At 49.4% G+C, this 25,663-nt stretch overlaps 1 protein-coding gene across 4 annotated transcripts; it reads right to left on the reverse strand.

The window, feature by feature from the left end:
- Positions 1-923: 923 nt before the first annotated feature.
- VPS9D1 (VPS9 domain containing 1) lies at positions 924-22,885 on the reverse strand. Of its 4 annotated transcripts, none has more exons than XM_036751477.1 (15): positions 22,732-22,885; positions 20,310-20,385; positions 19,500-19,592; positions 19,223-19,385; positions 18,447-18,558; positions 18,192-18,254; positions 17,843-17,895; positions 17,664-17,751; positions 17,354-17,439; positions 14,453-14,964; positions 13,413-13,542; positions 11,377-11,585; positions 11,204-11,288; positions 5,147-5,251; positions 924-3,662 (listed from the first exon to the last, which is right to left on the reverse strand). In XM_036751477.1, the coding sequence occupies exons 1-15, from the start codon at positions 22,852-22,854 to the stop codon at positions 3,569-3,571; spliced, it is 1,992 nt and encodes a 663-aa protein (XP_036607372.1). In that variant the 5' UTR covers positions 22,855-22,885; the 3' UTR covers positions 924-3,568. The 4 variants fall into 4 exon arrangements, with proteins under 4 accessions (XP_036607372.1, XP_036607373.1, XP_036607374.1 ...); XM_036751478.1 differs by having other exon boundaries at positions 17,664-17,748; positions 22,732-22,833; XM_036751479.1 differs by having other exon boundaries at positions 924-1,131; positions 22,732-22,833.
- Positions 22,886-25,663: the final 2,778 nt, after the last annotated feature.

The raw sequence follows: 25,663 nt of genomic DNA on the forward strand, positions 1-25,663 counted from the left end.
AGCTTAGTAGAAAGAACTGCAAGACCAGAGTCTGATTTTTGGCTAGGAGAGTAAGGATTGGCATTATCCTAGGTATCATTCCTGAGGGGAGGAGTTGTTACCCCTTGTAAGGGGAGACAGGAGCAACTCCACAGCTGGCCTCAGAGTAGAAAACTATTTCCAAATCCCAGTAATTTTTGATGTTATGGATGGAGTATTGAAAGGCAAGTTTCTTTCCCTCAGGTATGGTGGACAGAAATTTCTCCCTCATCTCCTGCCTCTTCATATGTTCCTGATGCCTTCTACTTCACCTTTTAAGGTGAGCCACTGCTCCTTTGGCAGTTTGGCAGTTTTCAAAATACTGGTTTCAAATGCATAAAGTATATACAGCATTTTAAAGGAAACCAAAGGTTAATGAGAATAGATGGAATTTCTTTTTCCCATCAAAGTTCATAAAGGCCCTGAAACCTCTCCATGGACTCCAGGTTGACAACCCCCAACTTACAACCAATTTCGCAACATGGGATTTCTTGGCCACCAATTTATGATCTTATGTCTCTCCTGGATTGAACTGGGGGAGGGGTGGCAGTTCATCCCTCCAATCAAAGTAGCCCTCCCTCTCCCTGGTTCCTTATAAGCCCTCAAAATTTGCTCAAGTAGTCCTGGAAATTCTCTTGGGTGTTTCCCAGTGAGAACAGGTGCAACAATAAGCTTCCTTTTTACCCTTCCTTCTCTATAGCCTCACCACCAGGTGCCTATGGAAGCCTATTACCACACCCCACGGACAGAGTTCTGTATGCAAGGGAAAGGGGGTGGTAGTGTTACCAAAGAGGCAGAAGATATACTTCCTGCCCTTTTGGGAGAAATGCAAACAGAAGACGGCGGAGGCTTAAACCAATCTGTGTAGGTAATGTCGGAAGAGTAACGAGCCAGGCGGAAACAAAGCCAGTAGTGACCTGTTTATTTCCCCAGCCTTTGGGCCTTTCTGACACATTATCACAGTCCAGAAGCAACAGGGCCAAAGCCAAGGTGAAGTCTGGCAGACACTTCTGTCCCATCCAGGGCCTTCAGGGGCCTTTACAAACATAAGTGGGAGGGTGAGTAGGAGTTGATTAGCTTTTGCCCATAGGACATCAAAAGATTCACATTGACCTAGGAGAGAACACAGGGAAAGTCAACGGGGGACTCCTAATTTGGAGTGAAAAGCCTGTGTGGGAGAGACCATGAGAGAGCCAGACTGGCCACTACCACTGGCAAGGACGAAACTATTAGTGCGAGCAGGAGCTCTCGCCTGCCCTCATCTGAGGAGCAGAGGTTCTGGAGAGCTCCTGGTTCACTCATGGGTGGAAAGGATCACCTGCACTGCACAGGAGACAAACTGGAAGAGGGGTGGAGAGGTGGGAGGGCAACCAAACCAGAAGCGTGAAGATAAGCCTCAGCATCCCTATGACATGGAGACAGCAATTGTTCCCACTCTCTCCCAGATGTATACACAGGGACCAGACCAGCTAAATTCTAGTGTACAGCAAAGCACAGTGAACAAACAAATAAATAAATAAATATAGTACAATTGTTTCTATCTCAAAATAGCTTAAAAATTCTGGGCTTTCTCTAGGAGGATCTCTAGAACAGTCTGGCCCCACAAACGACTAAGATACAGCGGTAGTACAACCAGTCACAAAGGGAGGAAAAAACCAAATCCAAGAATCCTACATCCTAAGCCAGGTTTCTAACCCCTTCTCCTCTGCTCCTTGTTTCTTAGGAGAAATCTAACTAAGCAAGATGCCCCATCTTGAATGGTGGATCCCAACCCCTTGCCAGGGATTAGACAGTAGTCCCCTGTGAGTGCCAAACTTCAGCAGTAATTCTGTTGGGTGCAGCCTGGAAATCACAGCTCCCTAAACCTAACCCCAGAAGAACTCTGACAGGCTTGGCCCCTCTGCCCACAGCAGGGGTGCTCCAATTCTGGGGCCAGAATTCTTTTCCCTTCACTTTCTGGCTCTTTTGGGAGATGGACAGAATGAGACAAATGTAAGGGAAAGTGACTATTGGCTCCTGGTATCTTCATGCTCATCGAGGGTGGCCAAGCCAGCAAGGGGCCCATGCCATGCTCACCCACTACTGAGACAGACATTCTGACTCTGAGCCCTGCTCTTTTTCTGAGTGCACACCCTAAAGCAGCTCAGCTTGGGGCTTCCTAGTCCATGACCTGGGGATTCTCCTTTCATGGTAGGGTTTGGAAAAACCACCTTAGGGCCTGAGTTTGGAGGGCCACAACTGCACTAAAGACTTGGCAAAATGGTCGGGCACCCAAGGCCTGCAGTTGTTGGTGAGATGTACATGGGTGATAGGGCACACCCTGGCACCTGTCAGCAGGCAAGGCAACCCCTTTATCACGGTTGGCTCCTGCAGTGGAGGACAGACAGAAGGCCCATGGGGCCCAGAATCCCTCACAGCCAGGTGCAGGATGGAGCCTTCCCTTGAGCTTGCTGATTCAGGGGGCAGGGAGACAGACAGTTCAGTCTTCTCAGATGGACCCTTCATCATGTCACCTCCTCAGCGGGTGCTCCCTGTCATCACTAGCTTTCCCTGGCTCTACCCTTCCTTGAGTCCACACATCCATTAGATTACGAGGAAGCCACTGTGGCATGAAGCCTAGGGAACAAGGAGGAACAGGCCTGGGGACAGATGGAATATCCCACTGGGCCCCACTCAGAGAAGACAGGGCACGGAGCGCGTCATGCCAACCTTAAGAGTTTTGGCTTCCAAACTGGGAGTTAGGAATACAGGCACTGTGACAGGACAAGCCAGACAGTGGGGGGCAGAGGTGGGAAGGGGGGAGGATCCCTTACAACCTAGGGAGACAGCCTTGACAGAGGGGAGAGGGTTACAGCAACGACCAAGCAAACCAGCCCAGGGCTTGAGAGTAAGGACTTTCTAGCTGCCTCACTTAATGCCTACAGCTGCATTCACAGAAGCAAGTACAAGCAGCTAGGGGCTCATCTTGGGAGTTTTGGGAATATCCCAATTTTGCTGAAAGTCCCTTCCCCATCCCTGATCTTGGGAGGGAAAACAGATGCCCAGAACTCCAGGAAAAGCTGGATTGGAGATGCCAGTCTTGCCCATTTCACTGGCTGCTCACGGAGAGCAGGTTTTCTCCACAGTGCTGGAGAGGAGCTTCTCATGAGCCCCCTGGAGAGCAGATGTCAAGGTGGAGGTGAGAAGCCTAGAAGATGAAGGGCAGAAGCCATATTTTTCAAGTTTCATGCCCATTTCCCAGAACATTCTGCTGCTCCTGGTGCATGGAGAGTAGGAGAACTTGATGATGATAAATACAGCTAGGAGAGAGCTCTCTGTCTGTCTGTGCTCAAACCACCAAAACTATCCAGGCGGTGTGGAAAAGGAGCCCTGTCACTGGCAAACTCGGACTTGGAGGCAGAGGCCCCTCAGCTCTGCTCTCTCTGGGAAGAAGAGTAGGGAAGGGAAGGATGGTGGCTGCAGGTTTTTATCTTCAAGGATCTCCCAGGGATGGCTGCTCCACTGTTCTCCATGGACCAGCAAGACCATGACAGCACCTCCTTCCTTCCTGCTATTTCACCAAAGCCCCACGAGGCAGCAGCTCCACATAGCTCAGGGCACTCTGCAGGGAGGTCAGACAGTAACCCTCTTCTCCAATAAGATACCTGGCACAAAGAGGTCAGACACACGCCATCATCAATCTGGGGACACAACCCAGCAGGATCGGCCTCAGCATCATGCCAGGGCCAAGCCCTCTCACGAGGGAGCCCTCCACTACCACACACATGTACCCCCTACATTCCCTTCTGTCCTTCAGGACTGGCTTCTGGTTAGAGCAGACTGAGCAGCTCCTCAAAAGCAGGACTGTTGGGGAAGCTGGAAGGAAACTCAACAAGCATTTACTGAACACCTACTGTGTGCAAGGTACAGCGCTAGGCCCTGGGGAATGGAATAGAGAGCTCATGGTTAAGTTAGAGATTTACTGAGCTCTGCTAACTTACCCTCCGTTTTTCATCCAATTCAGAGGATACCTGGTGGGCCAAAGGGTTATGAACCTTGACAACTCTTGCCTTGGTAAATAAAAAATGGGGATATGCTGAGAATGAGAGGAGGAGATATTTTCTGCATGTAAGTATACTCAAAAAGGCTGAGGAAGTGTGGCAGCACATGCTGGAGCACCCAGCTCTAAGAAGCAGCTGAGTGACCAAGAGTGTAGGGGCTACACAGTAAGATGCTGAAGGGCCCATCACAGATCCAAGGTCTCTCTGGTGGGTGCCTATGCTACCAGAAAGATGGCTTTCCAGAACACTCAAGCTCCTCCAGTTTCCCCTCCCTCTCTTTCCTGCCCCATCACATTAAGGTTCAGATGACTCCAAGGGCCGCTGGTCCAGCTTACTCCCCAAGTCATACCCCAGGGAGGCTGCCGAGTTGTCAAGTTTCATGAGCAGAACTGTCAGCTAGCTAGTGAATGGCTCTGACCCCAAAGAGAGGGGTGGCCTCCTGCCTCTTCTTCCCACATCCAAGGAAATGAGGGTAAGGGAAAGACACAATAGATGGCACAGTGGAGATGGTAGAACTAGGGGTTATCTTTCTTTTCTGTTGGTCTTCTAATGACTTTGACTTTAAAAAAAAAAAGGCATTTCTAAGGAATCATGTGCTCTGTGTTAACTTCCTCGAAAGAGGAGAGGGTCTAAAGAGAGAGTCCCGGTCAAACAAAGTCAGTGGGGTAGGTGGGGGAACAAGAAAGATCCCAACAATTTTAAGACAGAGAGGAGCTTGGGAGGAAAACCCGCTACCGTATGTAACTCTCTTCGGATTACACTTCTGGTCGGGATGTTACCTTCCATGTAATGACTGCTCTGGATGGCCAAGTATAGAGTGATTCTGAACAATTAGCCAGAACCAGAACAATTCTGAACAAATAACCAGAGGCCAGGCTAACCGACTGGCTTAGAACTCCCGAGGGAGGAGCCGGCCAGACTCGCCCGCCCCGTCAAGAGCTCCCAGCCCCTTTGTGGATCAATTCTAGCCCTTTCTCCTGGAGATTCCCTTCCAGCAGTCAGATTTCCTCCCAATGGGGAGCCTGCCCTCCTTCCTAACTTCCCCAGCCCCTTCAGCCTTAGTCTCAGAGGCACCTTCCCACGCCTACCCCTCGTGAATGAACTCCTCCAGCGCTGCACATTCAGACACCAGCTGGGGGAGGTTACTCTTCAACACTACATATGACAGGATGGGTAACAGATCATCGGCTCCACTGCACAGAAACCAAAAATCGGAGGAAGGAAGGAAAGAAACAAGTATTTATAAAGCAGCTACTCCGTGCCAGACACCGTGCAAAGCACTTCACAAACATTATCTCATTTGAGCCTCACAACCTTAAGAGGTGGGTGCTATTATATTCCCCATATTACAGTTTAGGAAGCTAAGGCAGGCAGAGGTTAAGTGACTTGCCCAGGGTTACACAGTTAGTAAGTCTCTGAGGCTGAATTTGAACTCAGCACTCTACACCCTGTACCACCTGGCTGTTTTATAGTTCAGTCAGTGGACTCTGGCCTAAGGATAACAGCTCAGCAATGCCAGGCAAATCAAGGAATCAAAGCTTCTGATCCAGAGGGAAGGCAGGCTGAGGTCAGGGGTGAAAGGGTACAGTGCTATCCATACCAAAAAGCAGTATAGTGGGAATGGGCTGGCAGAGATCCGGTGAAGGAAAAGTCCATGTGGTGGTTACACAGGAGATCCCTGTATAGAGGCTATCTGTCATAAGTCTGATGTCTCTTAATATTTTCTTCTGCTTATTTTTAGCGTTGCCCAGGTGGAAAGAAATCTATCAGTCTCTTATGCTTATTCCAAATGCTAAAACCAAATAAGAAATTACATTTCTGTCTTCTACATGGAATAATTATTTATTCGAATTATGGGAGTAAGCTTGTTTCTACTAAAAACAGAAGGCATTACTAGTAACAAAATGAATGGTGTTTGCATTAAATAAAAAATTTCTATAGGATTAAAAATAGATGACCAGGAAAAACATTTGTGGTAAATATAACAGATAAAAATACTGAAAAATGCAAAAGGAACAGGCAAAATATAACAGAAGTAACTTATAAGTCACAGTGGAAAAACGGCCAGATATGAAGAATTTCTCAAAAGAGGTAACAAAAATTAATTACCACTTGAAAAAATGCTCAACCTCACTAATTCCTAAAGATATGCAAGTCAGACAGCTTTAAGATACCACCTCATGCTCATCACATTGGCCCAAACGATTCAACGCCAGTGTGGTTGCAGAGAAAGAGGCACAATAATTTTAGTTAGTGGCACAGCAAGACAGCTGAATCTTTCTGTAGAACAATATCTCCATGTAAGTACAAAAGCAATCATGTCCTTTGACCCAATAATCCCACTGTCGGCATCAAAAACACAAAAAGGAATTTGTTCAGAGTTTTCATAGCATCATTATTTGTAATTGCAAAAAAGAGAGAACCTAAATGTCCCAGACTAGGAAAATGGTCACATAAATTGTGGCACACTGACAATGGAATATTATTAATATATGACAACATGCATGAGGCATATAAATATGGAGACATCTTTATGAAATGCAGTCAGTGCCAGAACAACACCAACTTGAGTCCATAAGAGGAAAAGCAAGTGAGGAAGAATGGGGCACAAAGACTGTGAAGATGAAATTTTACAAAGCACTAAAATTCATTTGAATATAAATTGTTACAAAGTTGGTTGTGTTGACATTTACTGTTAATTTCTATTAATAAATCATTAAAAATGCAAAACTTAGAGTGCTCAGAAGCTGAGGTCACTTCAAGGTGGTAGATTAATAGAAAGAAGAAAAATACAAGAGGCCCTCTCCTGTCTCTGGGGCTGAGGTGGACTGACTATACACATGTACACACTAGAGAAAACAGGGCAGATGCCCCAAGTGCCCCCTGGACTAGCATGATCCTTACCATGAGCAGTGGACATGCAAGACAGGCCTTAAGGGAAGCCTCTCTAGTACCTGCCTGGACCCTTCAAGTGGGCTTTTCCCCACTGGATTATGTGCCTGACTCTGAGCTGACCCCAGCACCCACTCTGCATCTCACCATCTGTAAGATTCCCATGTGAATTCAGCTCTGCTGTAGAGAGAAGGGGTGGGAAGGCAGAGGCTGGCAATCAGGAAATGCTGGAAGCCCAGGCCCCAGCAGATGCTTCTGGTTCATGATGCTGCCAACAGCAGGTCACCTTCACCTTGAACATCAGGTCAGCACCCAAGGGCCTGTCGAGCTGCCCCCTGTTTGCATTCCATAGGAAACCTGGCCCTGAGAGGCCCACCCAGCAGCCAGAAACTGGTCATCTTCCCTTAGACAGAGAACCTGTTTTCTAGCAACCCTGCTGTGGATATCCAGGTGAGCTGAGGATGTGAACATGAAGGGAATGAACCCTGCCTACCGGTGGCCAGGAGCCTTACAGTTCTGAGGGCAGTACCCAAGCCCTACCAGGGAAGGGATGTTCATGCAGCTGCTCCCTATCCTACCAACCCCTCCACAGGTGCCCCTGACCCCATCCTTTTGTACCATTCAGCAGACAACACCCCCCATCACCACCACGTTCACCTGCTCCCTATCCAGGGGCTGTTCTTTGCTCTCTAGGGTCCCACCAACTGGCTTTCTTGCTGTCCCCCAACCATGACATTCCCCTCTCCCACTCCGAGCCTGGACAACTATTCTCCCTCACAGCTCTTGGATCCCCACTGTCCTTGACAGCTCAGCTCAAGTATTACCTTCTATACAAAGCTGTTCCTGATGTCTTGCCAAATGTCTTCTCCCCACCAAAATTACACTTATGTATTCACTTTGTATGCTTTTATATATATACACATATGCTTCAGTAGAATGTGAGCTCCTTGAGGCTAGGGATCGACTTTTTTTTTGCCTTTGTTTACCAGCACCTAGAATAGTGTCCAACACATAGTGGTCAGCTGACAGTTTTGCTTCTTTGCTGTGCTTGCCTCCAGCACCCCCACTCCCTTTCCCTTTGTCTCCTCTTTGCCATCAGCAGTATTTGTTAACCCCCTATCCTACTCTGGGCCAGGAACTCTGACAAGCGCTGGGGATAGAAAGGCGGAAATATGGTCCCTGCCCTCAAGGACTTCATGTTCCAAACTGGGGAGATAATGTACAAAAACCTGTACAAACCAAATCTATACAGTGCGAATGGAAAGCTATCTCTGAGAGCCAGCACTAGCAGAGAAGGACCCGGAAAAGTGTCTTCAAGAAGGAGGGAACTGAACTGTCTTGAAGGAAGCCAGGGAAGCCGGGAGGTAGAGATGAGGAGGGAGAGCATGGAGGACAGTCAGTGGAAAGGAGATGGGATGTTTTGCTCAAGGAACAGGAAGAAGGTCAGTCTAGCTAGGGTGTGTAGTAGGGAGGAACATTTAAGAGGACTGGAAAAGAACCATTTTGGAAAGAGTTTGGAACTAAGCCCCCAAACTATTCAACTGTACGTACCCTTTGACCCATACCACTACTTGGTCTATTACCCCAAAAAATCGAAGGAAGAAAAAAGGACCCCTATGTAGGAAAATATTTAGAAGAGCTCTTTTCATGGTGTCACAGATTTAGAGACTGAGGCGGTGCCCTTCAATCCGGGAATGGCTGAACAAGTCTGATATATGAATATGATGGAACACCACTGTGCTCTCAGAAATGATGAACGGGATGGCTTCAGAGAAACCTGAGGGGAAAAAAGACTGAAAAGTAGAAAGGGGCCAGGCTGGGAAGGCATTTAAAACCTCAACAGAGATCCTGGGGTTTATTGAGAGGGGGGTCGGCAAGGTCACTCTGGCAGGCCAGTAGAGAATGGACTGGCACGGGGAGGGCCTTGAGGCAGGGAGACCAACCAGCAGCTACTATGACGGTTCAGGCAGGTGTGAGGCGATGAGAGCCTGCACCAGGGTGGGGGCAATGCCAGAGAAGAGAAGGGGACATAGCCAAGAAATCTCACGAGGAAAGAAATGAAGAGACTTGGCAACAAACTGGATGTGAAGAATGAGTTCGAGTGAGGAACTGAGGATGCCACGAAGATTCTGTGACTGGGAGGTGGTAGTACCCTTGACAATAACAGGGAAGTTAGAAAGAGAGGAGGGTTTGGGGGAAAAGGTAATGAGTTCTGTGTCAGATGTGCTTTCAGAGATGTCTGAGAGGCAGCTGGTGGTGTGAGACTGGAGCTCAGGATAAATGGCTCCCAGAGTCATCTGCAGAGAGATGATCATCGAACAGTAGGCCGTAAGCCTCCCCTGCACCAAGTCCAACCCTAAGGACAGGAAAAGGCTGCGGTCCAGGCTTCAAAGGGAGACGTCTGGGGTCCTGACACAAGAGCGTCATGTGCTTCTGAAGGTCTGCACACTGCCTTCCCACACACGGTCTCACCGATCTCCAATGACTCAGAGACATGTGCTGCCATGCTCATTTTATACATGAATACAGTAAAGCACACAAGTGTTAACAGACTAGCCTAGGATTATCTTCTGCATGTGTCTAAAGTGGAATTTGCAGCCAGGGACTCCTGAATGGAGGACCCTGCCGCCTTCACTGGGATCCCATGGCTCTTTGAGGCCTGTAGAAGGATGGGGAAGAAATGGAAGAAGACCCATCAACTACAGCTGCTTTGACACACAGGGTCCAGGACCTGCCTAATTCCCAACTTGGAGCACATTTCCTCCCCAGATCTGGGCCATCTTATTCTTGACCTCAGGCCCTTTCCCACTTGGCCGAGCTCAGAAGGAAGCTGCTTCAGGCTGAGACAGTCAGGAAGAATGAGGTCCCGATGTGGGGAATGATGGCTAAAATAGACAGGGACAGAAAATAGTGAGAGGGGAGATAGGCAGCTGTCCAATTTCTGGGGCTCAGATGGTGGGATTAGGAGCAGGAAGGATAAAGAAACCAAGGGTCTCTGAGACTCTAGAATAAGAAAAAGTAGCAGCATTTAAACTCAGGAGGTAGGAGAGTGCCTGAGTGGGATGGGGCAGTGAAATGAGGGTCACATAATAAAGTGAGAGAGAAAAGGCACCTCCTAGGAAGTCTCCGTGATCCTTCTTTTCCCAATTGCTGCCCTGGCTGGTGGAGCAGGGCGTGGCGGGGGGGGGGGGGCGGCGGTGTCTCAGGAGGACTGGGGCATATACTGAGTATGAGCTTTGGGGTCCAGAGCCCTGGAGTAGTTTTCCTGTTCTGTGTTCCCAGTTTTCAGCACAGGAAAGACAGGGCTGGACGCCATCAGAGAGCTGGCGGTGTCTAAAGTCAAGGCCACTTCAAGAAGGGGATGGAGAAAGCACAATGTGTTTCCCTAGAAGAATGATAACAGTAACATTCATACAGCCCTCTAAAGTCTGTAAAGCCTCTCACACAGGTTCTACCCAGCCGCACTCCTTGGGCTTCTCATCATGCCCTCTCCTCTCCCCTCCCCCTTCCCCCATTAAACTGTGAGCACCCTGAGGGAAGAGCCTGGCAGACAGCAGGCACTTAATAAAGGTTTACCGGCTACTTTCATTTCATCCTCACAAGCACAGTGGGAAGTAGGCGCTGTTATTATCCCCACGTACAGAAGAGGAAAGTGAAGCTAAGAGGTTAATTGATCTGCCCAGGGTTTGAGGCAGGCTGTGAACCCAGGTCTTCACAGCCAGAGTCCAGGCTCTTATCCTAAAGCTTCCAAGATGGGGATATAGGCTTACACCCCAGAATAAGCCTCTGCAGCTACAATGGAAGCGTCTTCTGTAACTGGGCTCCCAGCAGCAGAAGCTGAACGTTTTCATAGGAAAAACCATCTCCCCCTCCCTTAGCTGAGTCTGATGGCCATGACGCCAATCAGGCTGTTCTCCTGGCTTCAGATGCAGAAGCTGCACCCACACCCACTTTTCAGGGGGTGACTGACTGGGTTCGGTGGAAGAAACCTCTGAAGCCAGCCCAGCCCTAAGCTCGGCTTCTAAAACAGACAAAGACTTCCCCCTGCTGCTCATGCCTTTAAGAAGTGAGACTCTGGGGGTTGTATTGAGATCCCTGGTGCTGCTGCCAGACAAAGGTAAGCCTGAGCCCGAGGTTCTCAGTGGATGCTCCTACTCATGAGCTCCTACTGTGGCCCGCCAGCGGGAAAGCCCATTTCCAGGGCCAGGGAACCCTTCAGACACCAGGGAACCAGAAGTGGGCACGATACTCACATGGCCATCGTGCTGGGCTGTAGACGTGACTCCTTGGTGCCGCAGTATTCCTCAGCACACTCACAGATTATGCGAAGAGCTCGGACTGTGAGGTGTAGAAGAGTAGGCTTTTGTGAGACAGGCATATTCCTCGCCTCCCCCAGCCCCAAATGACAGACACCCCCTTCTATTACCAATGCACTCCAGCTTCTTCTGAGGACAGCTCTCCAGAACCATCAGTCCCAGCTCCTGGACTGCTGTACAATAAGGGTAGGAACCTGAGCCTCTGAGCCCTGACTCCTGAGGGAAGAGTTTGGAGGCGATGCCCAGTGCGGACGGAGGCATGTTTCCACAGAGCTCCATACTCCTGCTCAGGGCTGTTTCTCGGGCTTGGTGGACAATCCTGTCAGAAGAGAGGTGAGACTTAGACTGGGCTTGGAGAAGCAATGGCATAGGGAAGGTAAATTTCCTAACCCTGGTGGTCTCAGAGATTTGGGGTGACCCGTGGGGTTGAGGCTCCTAAAGGAGGACACTTCTGTAGATGACAGGGTGGTCACGTGAGGTTATCTGTACCTCATCCCTTCCCACCAAAGCACTGTGGGGTCATCCTTCACATTGGTCTCAGGTGTGCATGTATGGGAAAGAGGGTTGGGAATTCCTTGTCAGGTCCAAGGAAAATCAAGTTGGATGTTTCTTCAGAAACCATACTAAAGGCACACACAAAGATGATCCCCAAGCCTGCAATGAAAGGTGAGATGACAGGAAGAGCCACATAAAGACCTGAAATGCCAAAAGGAACACCACTGAACCCCTAAAGGAGACAGGCTCCTCAAGATGGGTACAAAAGAATAAGCATCCACTCCCTCTCCCTGGAATGAATAAAGGAATGAGGGTTAATTGGGGCCAGAAGTAAAAAGAGAAAATCTAAATAAACAAGAGGAACATAGAAGGCAAAAGCTGACCTTTATTAGATAGGAGAGGGAAAGTCTGATGCTAGGGAAAAAAAAGCTTCTGGCTCCTTATTTGTATTTTACTCTTTACAATCAAGGTTAATGAGGTAACCAGGTCCCGAGCCATGTAGTTTTGAAGTATAAGATTTCAAAATTCAAATACGGGGTAAAAAGACTAAAAATAGAAAGGATTCACAAAGGGCAGGCCCTTAAAGCATGAAATCTGGGGCATAGGAATTGACTTTGGCTACCACAGAACAAGTGCATTTTGTAATCACATATTAACCTAACATTTCAGCAAAATCATGGGGCACTAGCAAGGTACAGAGGGGTCAGCCAGCATCTTAGTAAACAGCACTGATTTTGAAAAAAAATAAAATTTAATCAAAGAAAAAAGAAAGAAAGAACTTTTAAATAGCTTCATGAGGTGAACTGGTCCAAAAAAAAAGTTCATTTAGAACCAAGGAGGAGCAAACATCTTATTAGGAAAAAATGAAATAATCCAAGACATAAAATGAGAGGCTTTGAATCCAGATAGCTCACATTTATAACAGCTAGCACTTACGTAATCACCTTAACATTTGTAGTGTCTTACATGTGTTATCTTGGTGGATCCTCACAAGAGCTGTGTGATGGAGGTGCTACTACCCCAATTTTACATTTAAGGAAACTGACGCAGAAACCATTTAAGTGATTTGCCCAGCATCACACAACTATTAAGGAAGGCAAAGTTAAAAATGGGCCAGAGGACATTAAGTACAGTGAGGTAAATTCATGTAGGTAAGAGAAATGCAAATACAACTTTGGGTTATAATCACAGAAAGGCTTCAAAGATAATATGACACATGGTCCTAGACCACAGTTTATGTACTTAGGGGCTTCCTATGCATAACAGCTAAGTGAGTGATAAAGAAAATAAGTATTCAGACAAGGAAGAAATCCCCGGGGGCAGGAGTGGCCTAGGGAGCCTTTGGGAAGCAAATGGGACAGAAAGAACAAATCTTGTCTTCCACAGATTCACAGGATTTCAGAGCTAGAAGGAACCTCGGCGGCCATTTAACCAACACCCAAAAGGAATCCTGACTGTAACAAGCGGGGCAAGTCATCTTCCAGCGGACCTCCAACGCGGGGGAACCACCGCCTCGCAACGGCATCCATTCTGCTTTTGGTCAGCTCTAATTGTCAGGCAATGAGGATGCCAGTCTGACTAAAGGGAAAGGCTCATGCTGAAGAAGAGGTACCATTAGATATAGAAAACCGGCCACCCTGAGGTGCCCTACCTGTAAAGAGCCAGCAGCGGTGCCCACAGCAGGGAGAAGAAGGGCTCCTCGATGCAGGCCAGACATCGATCCTTGGAGGCAGCTGTGTTTAAGCCCTCAAATGCCAGGAGGGTAAGGGAAAGCAATCTGTCTGCCGGGAGCAGAATTAAGGACATTCGTGAGAGGCCACAGGAAGTGCTAAGGAGCCCCAGGTTCCAGTGGCCTTTCTCGGGTCATAAATCTCTGTGGAATAGTCCACACTGGCTGCTGAAATTCACTCCCACCCTGCTCTCCAATCCCCAGGAGGCTCACACCTAAATACCTTCTGTTGGCTTCCTATTTCCCCATAGATGTTGGATCTGTAGAAGTCGTTGGACCCTGTCTATCTTAATGGCTATTATTTGTGAATCCTAACCAGGAGAGAGGCTCTGTAAAGATTTAGGGGAAGTAATCTTCCTTTCTTAGAGACCCATGCTGCTCCTTGGCTTATTCCAGGGACCCTCACGACAGCAAGGCCAAGTCGCAGCTAGCCTCAGAGCCCAGGGTCAGGGTAAAGCAGACCTGCAGACTGGCTGTGGAAAGGAGGAGGGCTACGTACACTGAGTCCACCTCTGTCCCTCCCAGTACCTGGGGTCTGCATGAGAATTCAGCAGGAGCTGAAGGATGGCGCTGCTCTTCCTCCACCTCTCCTGCCACCACCCTCCCTACTACTACCACCTGTGCCTGAGGCTCTCCTGGGGAGCCTACCATGCCACCTGGCCACAGCCACTTAGGCCTGGCAGGTTCCTGATACCTGTGGGTTTTCCAGGGTGAAGTAGCTGTGGCTAACGGTAGGAACAAGTAATCTCTGCTCAGGAGAGCAAGGCTAATTTTGTCTCAAGCCCATGGGGGACCAAAGGCCAAAGTTGGGTGGGACATGGCTCCCTCTTGTGGCCAAGGAACATCAGGAGATTCAGAAGAGCCCTGGGTGGGGCGGAAACAGGTGTAATCTCTGATCTTTAGCTCTAACTTGGACTTCCCTTTTCTTCCTGTCCCGTCACTGCCCAGCTGCTGACCCTCACCGATGGCATTGTGCACATCCTTTACAATACTCTTCAGCTGCTCCGGCAACGTCACCGGCTTCTTGCCGGGGGTCTGTGACCCTGGGAGACCCCCAGGACCTCGGGCCCAGGTGTCTGGAGCTGCTAAGAGGTGCTCCAGGTCCTCAAAGGAGCTGTCCTTGTCCAGCAGACTGGGAGTGACGTCCACCAGGGGAGAAGGGGATCCTGTGGAGCTGCCTTCCGTTTCTTTGTCCAGAGGGCCAGGATGTGGCAGAGGGGTGGGGAAGCCAGCTGGTGAGCTTTCCTGGTTCAGCCTGACAGGCTCAGGGAGGGTAAACATGCAGTAGAGGCTTTGGGAGGCTCGAAGCCGCCGACTGCCAGGGGCCAGCAGCCCATTTGTGTCCAGGGAAAGGGAAGGGCAACCCAGGCCGGTCTTGGAGTCGGCGGCATGCTTGCTGATAATGGGGTACAGCCTGTTGTACACGGCACACTGTAGCTTCTTCAGGAGCTGGGAGACTGGATGGTCAGGGAAACTAGAAGCCAAGGGAGAGCAGCTGGTTAAAAATGCAACTAAGAAGCAATGAGTCAGCCGTGACACCAGGGAAGGATGGCTGGGCCAGGGACCCAGCTCCTGACCCTTCTGCCTCAGAAGTCACTGTGCAGCCAGGGAGAAAGCATGCAGTTCCTTCAGACCTACATTTCCCCATGATAATGAGGTGTCCAATCCCTACATCATCTACCTCTCTCATAGGAGGATTCTATCCACAGGAAAGGGTTCTTGGCTCTTAGGAAGAGCTACTGAAATCTAAAGGATCAGAAGAGTCAAAGCAGCCTGAGAGAAAGATCTCTGAAAGTCAGCTTTCCTGTTTCCAGCCTATTTTCAGCTTTCCATCTCCCCTGACCACAGACTCAGAGTCCATGCACTTGGTCTCTCCTTACTGTAAGGCTGATGGCCTCTGGCCCTCCAATCTCCTGGTCCAAGCTCTCCCAAAGAGGCCACGGCTGTGAGTCTTCCTTGTCCCTTCTCTCCGTCCTACCCCTCCTTGACAGCATCTTCCATTCCCTCCTTTATTCCAGCCTCTGAGGAACAGGGGCCCTCCTCTTCACCAAGGCAAACGCTCCTCTGAGTAGCTTCGTTCCCATCCCCTCCTGTCTTCTCCAGTAGATTATCCCAAAATGTACACTTACACACATGCTCAAGTCTCCATCATTAAAACACACTCAATATTCTCTACTCTCCCCTCAAACTACTGTCCCAAATCTCTCCTCTCACAGTTAAACTCCTTAAAAAAACTGTCTATAGACTTTTGTTTTTTCTTTTTCAATGGGGTAGGTGGGGTGGAGAGGTGAGAGGAAGAGAAAATGTTTGTTCATTGACAAAAACAAAAACAGGAATGACATTAAAGAGGACAAAAAGAACTGAACACCCTTGCTGCCTCCACTTTGGTTCCTCTTACTCCCCAAACCCTCTGCAATCAGGCTTTCATACTTGCCACCCCACTGAATCTGAGCTGTGTACATCCTTATCAGTCCAAATCAGAACTTGGCTCTTCCTCCCCCAAAATCCTCAGTCCTCTTCTGACTCTCTCTGTTTCTGCTGAGGGACCTCGGTATCAGCCCTGACTTCTCCCTCTCACTCACCTCATACAACCAATCCAACACCACTGCATCTCTGTCCCTCAGAGCCACCACCCCACACTGAGGCCTTCATCACCTTTTACCCAGACCATGGCAATGGCCTCCTAAATGATCTTCCTGTAGCCAAGCTGTCCTCCAAGCATCAAAGTGATTTCCCTTAAATCCAGGGCTGACTGGGCCACTGTCCTACTCAATAAACTCTAGAGGCTCCTCCTCATTCCCTCGAGGAACAAACAGAAGCTCCTCCCTTGCTTTGACATCCCCAGGGCCAGGGCCACTGGCCTTCCGGTCATGTTACCCAACCTGTGCCCTCTGCTGGGAGCATGCTCCAGGCTCTCCCTGCCTCTGAAGAATCCTTAGCTCTATCCAAACCTCAGGAGAGGCTGCACCTTGTCCTCAGACCCTTTCCTGGTTCTCCTCAGCTGCCAGTGCCCTCTGTGTCTGTCTAGCCTCATGTACCTGACTACCCCCATAGGCAAGGACTGTTCTACTTGTGTCTTTGTGTCCCTAGCAGCTAGGGGACGCCATGGTGCACAGAGCGCCAGGCCTGGAGTTGGGAACTCATCTTCATGAGTTCAAATGCGACTTCAGACACTTACTAGCTGTGTGATCCTGGGCCAAGTCATTTAACCCTGTTTGCCTCAGTTTCCTCATCAGTAAAATGACCTGGGAAAGGAAATGGCAAATCTTCCAGTATCTTTGTCAAGAAAACCCCAAATGGGGTCACGGAGTCGGACAAGACTGAAAATGACTGGCCACCTAGCCCAGTTCTGGCAAGGAGAAGATGCTTAATAAATATTTGCTGAGTGACTCATACCATTCTTTGCTAAAAAAGAGCAGAAGAAACCCAGGGCTTGCTAGCTCTAGTCCTGCCCCAAAAAAGCCAGAGCCACAAGGTGTTTATTTGCCTGAGATCACAGGATCATTGCTCTAGCGCTGGGAAGGACCTCAGAAGTGGTCCAATCTAACTTCCTCATTTTACAGATGAGTAAGCTGAGGCCCAGAAGCCTTCCCTGGGCAGCCTGACCCTGGATCTGAAGGCAGAAGGATCTGGGTTCAGCTCCTGAGTCAGAGAGCACAGACAAGTCACTGGCTCCCTGACCCTGGGCTTCCTCATCAGGAACTCTGTCTCTAATTCCTCATTCACAGGGGGCTAGGAGGCTCGAATGAGATAACTGTGACCTGCTCTGCCAGTCTGAAGGCCCCACAAACACCAGTGGCCATCATTATGGCCCCTCTGCGATAACCAGACTGGGGGATGAGGACGTGGATCAGGCTCAATACCTGAGTAGGTGGCAGACGAGGCTGGTCACCAGTGAGAGGTCATTCGGGTTTCTCTTCAGCTTGGCTTTCCAGTGCTTTGGCCAATCCTGCCAGAAGGGAGGAGGCGGCAGTCAGCAGCAGTGCCTCTTTCCGGGACATGCTGCATCCCCAGGTGCACCTGCCAGAATCTAGGAGAAGCCCCCTCTAAGGCTGCCTGCTCCTCACTCCGTGATGAAGGCCCCACTGCCACCCAGCCACTCCTGGAAGAGGCTGGCCCTCCTTGGCAGAGAAAACCAAAGCAAAGCAGACCACAGGGGAGGCCAGGACTCACATGGTCTTGCTCATACTCCAGGATGGCAGCATAAAGGGTGCGCTGCTCCTGTTCTTCTGGGGTCAGGCTTACTCGGCTACAGAACCTTCTGTGGAGAGAGCATGGGGGCAGTGACTCAGGGGGGCCAGGGATGGGATCCCTACTCTCCAAACTCTGGGAAGGTGTTAAATAAGCCTCACCTGTTAGCAGCTTCCTGTAGCCGCAGCCTGCGCTCCTCCATCTTTCTTTGCAGCTGGGGGTGGTCAAGTCAAGGAGATACATCTCTGGCCTTTGTAAGTCCCTGAGCTGAGAGGCCTGGTCATCGTGGCTAAGAGCCAGGGGTAGTCATGCCCAGGGATACTGAGGCAAAGATAAAAGCTGCTCCCAGGACTAAAAGTTTCTTGGGAGAGAGCTCCTTTCCAGGTCAGATAAAGTTAAACCCATGTCCCTACATCATCCCAGGGCTCAAAGCGCTCTCAATTCTTCCACACTCTCAACTGAGCTCTAAGTTCCACACTTTACAAATACCAAAGGAGCTGGAAAGGATACTGTCTCCTCCCGGGCTTTGGCAATTACCAAGTTCTCCATCATTTGCCGCTGCAGAGACAGAGTCTGTGACGTGGAAGTAGAAAAGTGAGGCTCCCTCTATCACAGGCAGCCTGCTTCCCCAGACTGCCCCTGTCCCTGCTGCCAGCACCCCCAAACCTCAGCTCCCATTCTAACTATGGAGACTCTTCTCCCTGCCTTGGCCAGGAGATTCTCCACTGTTGCCAGAGACCAATAACTGAGCCCAGGCCCACTCACCAACGACGTCTTCTGCACTGCCTGGCTGGGATTCAGCCGTGCCATCCGCGCCTCATAGGAAGCTTTCAGCTTCTGATTCTGTAATGAAGCCTCTTCCAGGGGCGTCAATTCCCTGCAAAGTTTCCATAAATTGCCACCTTGCCTTGGCATTCTCAGTATGCTTTGGCAATGCTTGGTGTTCCTGGAGCCAGCAAGAGAAGTAGTGGCCCCTCTCCAAGCTCCTTGCTTCAAATGGTACAAGTGGAGGTTGTGCTGGCTGGTACCACAGGATCCCCTAGCCCCCAACATATACACACACACACAGAATCCCACTGATAAAAGTCAAGGGTTAAATGACTATCCCATCCCATGAGCCCTTACAGCCAGGCCAAATGCCCCACCTCCCCTACTTGTTCTGTAGGTTACATGCGAAGAAGACTCGGGTCTACAGATGCTTAAACCCAACCAAACTTGGGACCTCATGGTGTCAAGGTACATTCTACTGCACTCAGGCATTCTGGAGAAGGCTATGGGAGAGGCCAGTCTGGAGATGGGGATGAGAAACAAACTGAATCTATCCATCTCAACACTGGTTCCTATATGAAGCCAGGCTCCCTTATCTTCCCCAGGAGCTGGGTGCCCACTGCAAAGGCAGGTGCAATGAAAGGGCCTGCCCAGGGAGCCAGGAGAAGCAGAGGAAGGCTGGATTCCACTAAGTCTGACGTTTCCTGCCCCATCCACTACCCCTCCCCACAGACACCCTGGGAAGGCTCTAACACTGGCTTTGCTCCTCTTACTTCTTAGAGCTTTGTGAGTCCACCACTTGTAGCTTCTGGAAGATTTCAGGGGGCAGAAAGGGACACAGTTTTCCTCCCTCATCTGAATAGACCCTGCGGTGTCGGCTGGCTGGGTTGTGACCCGGAACGGCTGCAGGGATGACCGGTTTCAGTCGGGCTGTCCCTGAACGATACACAAAGCCAAGGGTCAGAAGAAAAGAGGCCACACTGCGTATCAAAGGTGGAGGAGAGAAAGGAGTCCCAGAGAGGCCTCCCTTCTGCTCCCCTCTGTACTCACCCAGTTTGGCAGCTGTTGACTTGGCCCTCTCCAAACACTGCTCAGCCAGCTTTAGCATCTTTGGGGTGTCTGGAGTCACAGTGTCGCCCCCCTCTGATGGAGAGATAAGAGAGTGAGTGTGGGTTCAGCTGGATCTCCAAACAAGGATCTTCCTAAGCTAGGGCGAGATAAAGGGTGGAGTGAGCAAAAACTACCTCCTTCTCCACTGCACTCCTATAGTTTTATCTTATCTCTCCTCTTCTTGTCTTCATTTATACTCTGAGCCTTCTCTGGGAAGTAAAGAGGGTGCCAGAATTATTGCTTCTGTTTTACATATTCAAGTAGTAGCACAGGGAGAACTGACTTGCCTCCCCAAACCAGTGAGGGATTCCACTTTTCTAAGACCCATCAGGAATGAACACCAGGTCTCGTGACCCTCAGACCAGAGCTCTCCTCAGTGGACCAACGGGTATAGCTCCCACCTAGTCTTCATGTATTGCCAGCAATGAGACAAAATATAATCCAAGTATGAGAGGAGGGCTCTCCTTAAGTCTTTCCATATAAGAAGAAACATTGTGGAACTAGAACTGTGCCTCTGAAGAGACTACAGGGAACAAATCTTGAGGACCCTTGGAATTTCTCTCTGGAAACAGCTGAGATTGCTTATGTACAACTTTTAAGTGCTAAATCTCTTCTATTATGAGAAGTTTGGAAAAATCTAAAAGACCCTGAAACACGGGACCTGCCAAGGAATGAGAAGCCATCAAGGCTGCTCAGAGCAGGGGCATAATCAGCATTTCTGGGCCCAGGAGTTAGAGAACCCCTTGGTACCTTTTGTAGTCCCTGCTTCTTCCAGCAGCACCTGGGAAATGTAGTGGATGCTCTTCAGGTACTCCAGGTAAGCCTCCTATTTTCCCGAGAGGAAAGGAGAACGTGAGGTCAGCAAGGGCAAAGTCGACCAAGGACTGCTCCACCTGGTACTGGCCTAGAAAACTCAAGCATCTCAAACCACAGGTCCTGAGGTGGGGAACCTTTGGCCTCAAGGCCACATAGGGCCCTCTAGGTCCCCAAATTCTACCCTTTGACTGCATCTAGATGTGAAGTTTGGATTCTGTCAAAGGGCTGCCCTTGAGGACCTAGACAGCCCAATGTGGCCTTGAAACCAAAGGTTCCCCACTCCTGGGTTAAATCCTCCCATCTATCAGTGAATGAAGATGTCCAGGTCCTGTTGCATCCATTATTGGTTGATTCTGTTTCTTCTCTCCCAAAAGTCTAATCAGCACTATTGACTGGACCAAAGTCAAGATACTAAATTGCTGAGACTTTGAAAGAAAAGACTCCATTTGAACAATCTAAAATTTAATGTGGCAAATTTTCCAACTTTAAAGCACCACTGCTGTCTACAAAACTGAACCCACATCAATATTAAGCAGTGAGTGACTGGAAATCAACTGAGCATCTTCTCTCTGGCTTCTCCTTAGACAAAAGAAGGAAATGAAACTCTCACTTAAGAGGAATAGGAGAAGCAGAGTCAGCTAAAACTTCTTACACCCTTGATAATGAAGTTTCCTTCCTATTCCCACAACCTGTAGCTTTAAAAAATTTTCAGTTTTTAGGATTTTTTTTTCTACTGTAAACAAATCAGTTAATTCAGAAATATCCTTGAATCGCCTCTTACTTTACAGCTTTTTCAGCCCCCAGTTGGGTATGTAGGAATCTAAAAGCATATATTAAACTTATAGTTTCATGCACTGAGAATGTATCCATATGAACCTCTAGCCCAAGGCATAATGCATATGGTTCAGACCAATGGGGTTATGTGATGCTTTGAGTGTTCCTTTCAAATATGGGGAAATCTCCTTCTTCCTCTGCATCCTTAAAACACCCTCTGGGAAGATTACCACAGTTACACACTGGAGTGGTAGATCTGTATGGCATAGCTTAGAGCTGTGGAACCTCAATGGGCTCCAGCATCTCAGATCGGTAACTTATGATGACCTTCAATAATTATTATGAGGCCAATAAAAATTCTTTATAGAATTCCTGACATCAAGGGAAACCTGTTCCCCAAGAAAATAAACTAAGGAAAAAAGGAACTAGATTCAGGAACTTGGATTTCATACTACACCTGGCATTTAGCACCTTCCTACTTTGCTGGCCAGTTTAGTGGGTGGCTCAGCCTGCTTTTCTACCTGCTCTCTCACTTTTGATTTGGCTCCCTTCTTATTAATGATCCACAATCCTTCTTAAAGGTCTTTGCTCTTCTCCATTATTCTTCCTGACTACCTGATAAGATTCAGGCTTCCATACCAACAACTCCCCAAGGAGCTGCTTTATCTTTAGTTAGAAAAAGCCCAATTGATCACTGGATAGGCAGGGCAGAAGCACCAGGGTGTATTGGCCTTTGGTGAAGGGAGATTTAGGCCACAACATCAAAGACCGGCTAGTTCCCCAAGGAGCCATTCTCCACACGGGGAAGCCTTTTTGTGGGGCTGTCAATGCTCATCCTCATGCCTTCCCCATTCAGGACCATGTGAAAGGTTGGAAACTGGTGAAGCGTGCTGGATCTTTAAAGGCAACTCTCCCTTTACACATTTCTCGCCATATGCTACCTCGAATCACACTTATTTGCATCCTGTCACATCTCCCAGCGGACCGTCCTTGAGGTCACAGACTGACTGCACCATTCTTTCTTTTACTTTTGCATCTCCCCGGCCCGGGGCACCCAGCAGGCACTTTAAAAAATTTGAATTTTGTACCAAAGAGGCCCCAGAAAGTTAAGGGGAACATACGATGAACGCGACTGGGGAGACAATTCCAGCCGGAGCCCGAAAATCTCCCAAGGCCTGAATGCTTCAGTATGAGAGCGCCCCTTCAGTCACCCCCTCTTCTTTAGGGATAATGAGCCCCACGGGGTGCTGGGGGTGTGTGTGGGTGATGGGCAAGGGCTTTCAGTGGGGTCTGCACCCCTTTCCCTGTATTCATGGGTGCCTCTTGTCACGGGCGCTCCTCCTTTCCTTTCTCACAGGGACTCCCCCTCCCCGGACCCCCAGAGGCTGCCCCTCCCCCTTTCTTTCTCGCCGGGGCTTCTCCTCCTCCTCCCCGTCCCCACAGGGGCTTCCCCGCCACAGAGGGGCTGCCCCTCCTCGGACCCCCGAGGGCTGCCCCGCCCCCTTTCCGTTTTCACAGGGGCTTCCCTCTCCCCCTCCTCTTGGGGGCTGTCCTCCTCCCGGGGCTCCCAGACCCCGCTCACCAGCGGCTGGTTGCCAGCGTCTAGCTCGATGGCCCCGTGGGCCAGCTTCATGGCGCTCTGCAGTGGCTTCATCGCGCAGTCCCCCGCGGCCCCCGCCGCCGCCGCCGCCGCAGTAGCCGCCATGGCGCCCGCCCGGCTGCGGGGAGGAGGCGGCGGCGGCGGCAGCGGCGGGCGGGGCCGGGCATGGGGCCTGCGACCGGCCGGAACCTTGAGCCAAGGGAACAAGGTCCCGGCGGTGCACACGGTTAAGGCACTTCCTTCCACCCGGACAGTGTTAGCGAACGGACTAACAGGAAGTTTCGGACAGCTTCTAATTAGCTCGATTTCCTCGGGGATGGGAACGGGCGCACTGCCAACCTCCCGCGCATGCCCAGCAGGGTTCTCCCCGCCCTCAGCTGATGATTGACGGGCCCGCGCAGCCGCTCCAGGCCCCGCCCATACCTGGCTCCTGGAATCCCCGGGCTGAGCATCCCAAGCCCCGGAGGCCGAGGCCAGGACAGACGAGCTGTCATGGCAACGACTGAGCACAAAACCCCCAACTAAGTGGAATGTGAATTGCTAGGGATGGAAGGGGCTATGGCGATCCTCTCCTCGACTCTTCATTTTACAGAGGCACAGAGATAGGAACTGCTTTGCTAGAGGTCACAGAAATGTCACGCAAGAGATCCGAACCCAGGGAACCACGACGGTTTAGAACACCTCGGGGGGGTGCTAAGACTGGGAGCCAAGATCCACCCCCCAACCTCCCCACCCCCGCAGATCTTGAGCCGTCTCGGGAACTCCGGAGGAGGAAACTCCTTCCACCTAAACAGAGCGCCACCCGTTCAGTTTGCTGAGACTCTGGGCTCCTACTGCTCATGGCTGCCAGTCGGGGGTCCTGACCCCGGGGCGGCCCGCTCTCTGGCACCCAAGCCAAGCTGCCTCTGCGGGACCAAGCCCGGTGGGACACTGTTAAGCCCCCGGCTCTGCGGTCAGAGGGACTGGGTGTTAGTCCCACCTCTGAGGCTTACAACGCATGTGTGACTCACACCCACTCCCTGGCCCCACTTTCTTCTTAAGCCAGTTAGGTGAAGATCTTTCCAGCACTAGATGTCGTGTAGAGACTGTAAAATCCTATTTTAATCGCACAATAAACCTCAGTGTCTGGTTACAATATTGGTGGGATCTGAAAGGTCCCTTTTTTTGTTTTTTTTTTTTTTAATTCGATTTTATTTTCAAGTCCAAATTATCTCCCTCCCCTCACCCGTCACCCTTGCCCTACACTTTCCTCTTTAAGAAAGTATACATTGTCAGAATTATTATCTTTCCTAACTCATGCCTTTTACAGATGAGGAAACTCAGGTTCAGAGAAGGGCTGGGACTTACCCCAAAGTCACCCAGCTAGTTAGAGGCAGAGCTCTCTGAAGTCCTACTTGTTTTTCTCTTTCTACCACGTTGCTCTGGACTGATTTTTCCTCTCCCCTTACGCATTTTACTTCTAGGTTAGACTCTCTGGGAGACCCACTTTTAAAGTCTGGAGGATAGAAAATTTGGGTTTGGTTAGTCCAGGAAAGGGAGAAGGATGGTTTCCCTCGATATTTTGTACTTCACCGAAGCAAAGAGTTGAAGGATTTGGGAGGCTGTAGAGAAGTTGAGAAGAAAGAGGAAACCAGGGAGAAAGTTCCACTGGTAAATTTGGATGAATTAAAAACTTTAATTTCTGCTTATCTCTTTAGCCTTCAGTTGCAATACTCTGGCCAATTCAGGCAAAGATGGGAAACAGATGAAAAATCCCACATTTATTGTGAGGATCAAATAAATTAACACAGATGAAGTACTTTTTAAACTTTAAAGCATTGTATAAATGCTAGCTGTCCTTTTTGTAGTTAATTTTAATTTAGTCTTGTCTTTAGTCTTCAGCACCTCGGTCAGTTCGAGCAACTCTGAAGAAGTCTGAAGTCCGGAGTATAAATCCTAGCTCGGCTGATTTTGTGACCTTGGGCAGATCTCTGTGGGTTTCAGTTTCCTCTTTTGTAAGATAGGGATCATAATGCCAACTACCCTGATGGGAGGGTTGTGAGGATCAAATGAGATAAGGTATGCAAAGTATTTTGTAAACCATTAAGTGTAATAAAGAAAGGCTACTGGGGTAAGGGATAGAAAGTAGTAAGTCTTGGAATGAAGAAGACCTAGGTTCTCACACATACTTGTGACCAAGGGCAAGATCCTTAAACTCTCTGTCCTTCATGAAACTGTATAACTACAAGTAATACAGGACTGCTGATATGCATTGGTGGAGGACAACCCCACACCAGGAGTTTCTCATGCTTTTGAAATCACCCATCTGGGACCCCCAAAAACCATTCTTTAAATGTGAGTTGCTATTATTGAAATACAAAAGCATGCATTAAATAACTACTGTGTGTACAATGTTGTGTCAGACTTTGGGAGTGATATAAAATTGAGGCAAGAAACAAGTCTCTGCCTTTAGAGATCACAGCTTAGAAGGGGAATGAAATACTGGTACAAATAGGGATTATGACTCACGTTAAAGAAGAAAGCAAAATGAAACGCGAAGTTTAAGAGGCAGATTTTTATAAAGGAAAAAGGGAGGTTTCAAGAGGGATGTGGACCTTGAAGGATTTGTAGGAATTTGGTGGAAGAGGAGGAAAGAGGACCTTTCAAGCCTAGGATAGAGCCTGAGTTAAGGCAGGGAGGCCAGAAAGAGGAAGAAAGCGCCCGCCCTCAGCTTGGTGGGGTTTTAGATCGCAAAGAGGAGATTAGTGGAAGAGGATGGCGAAGGCTGGGCCGGGGTGTGCAGAAGCCAGCTCTGGGCAGATTTTCAGCGTGAATATTTACACGTCAAAAATGGGCCACCGCTACAAGTGCGGGTTCGAGTTCGTGGACTGTTTAGATTTAAGGGACGCAGATAAAACGTATAAGTGACTTGCAC

Source organism: Trichosurus vulpecula, chromosome 3 (genome assembly GCF_011100635.1).
Source record: "Trichosurus vulpecula isolate mTriVul1 chromosome 3, mTriVul1.pri, whole genome shotgun sequence".
NCBI classification, from domain to species: Eukaryota; Metazoa; Chordata; class Mammalia; order Diprotodontia; family Phalangeridae; genus Trichosurus; species Trichosurus vulpecula.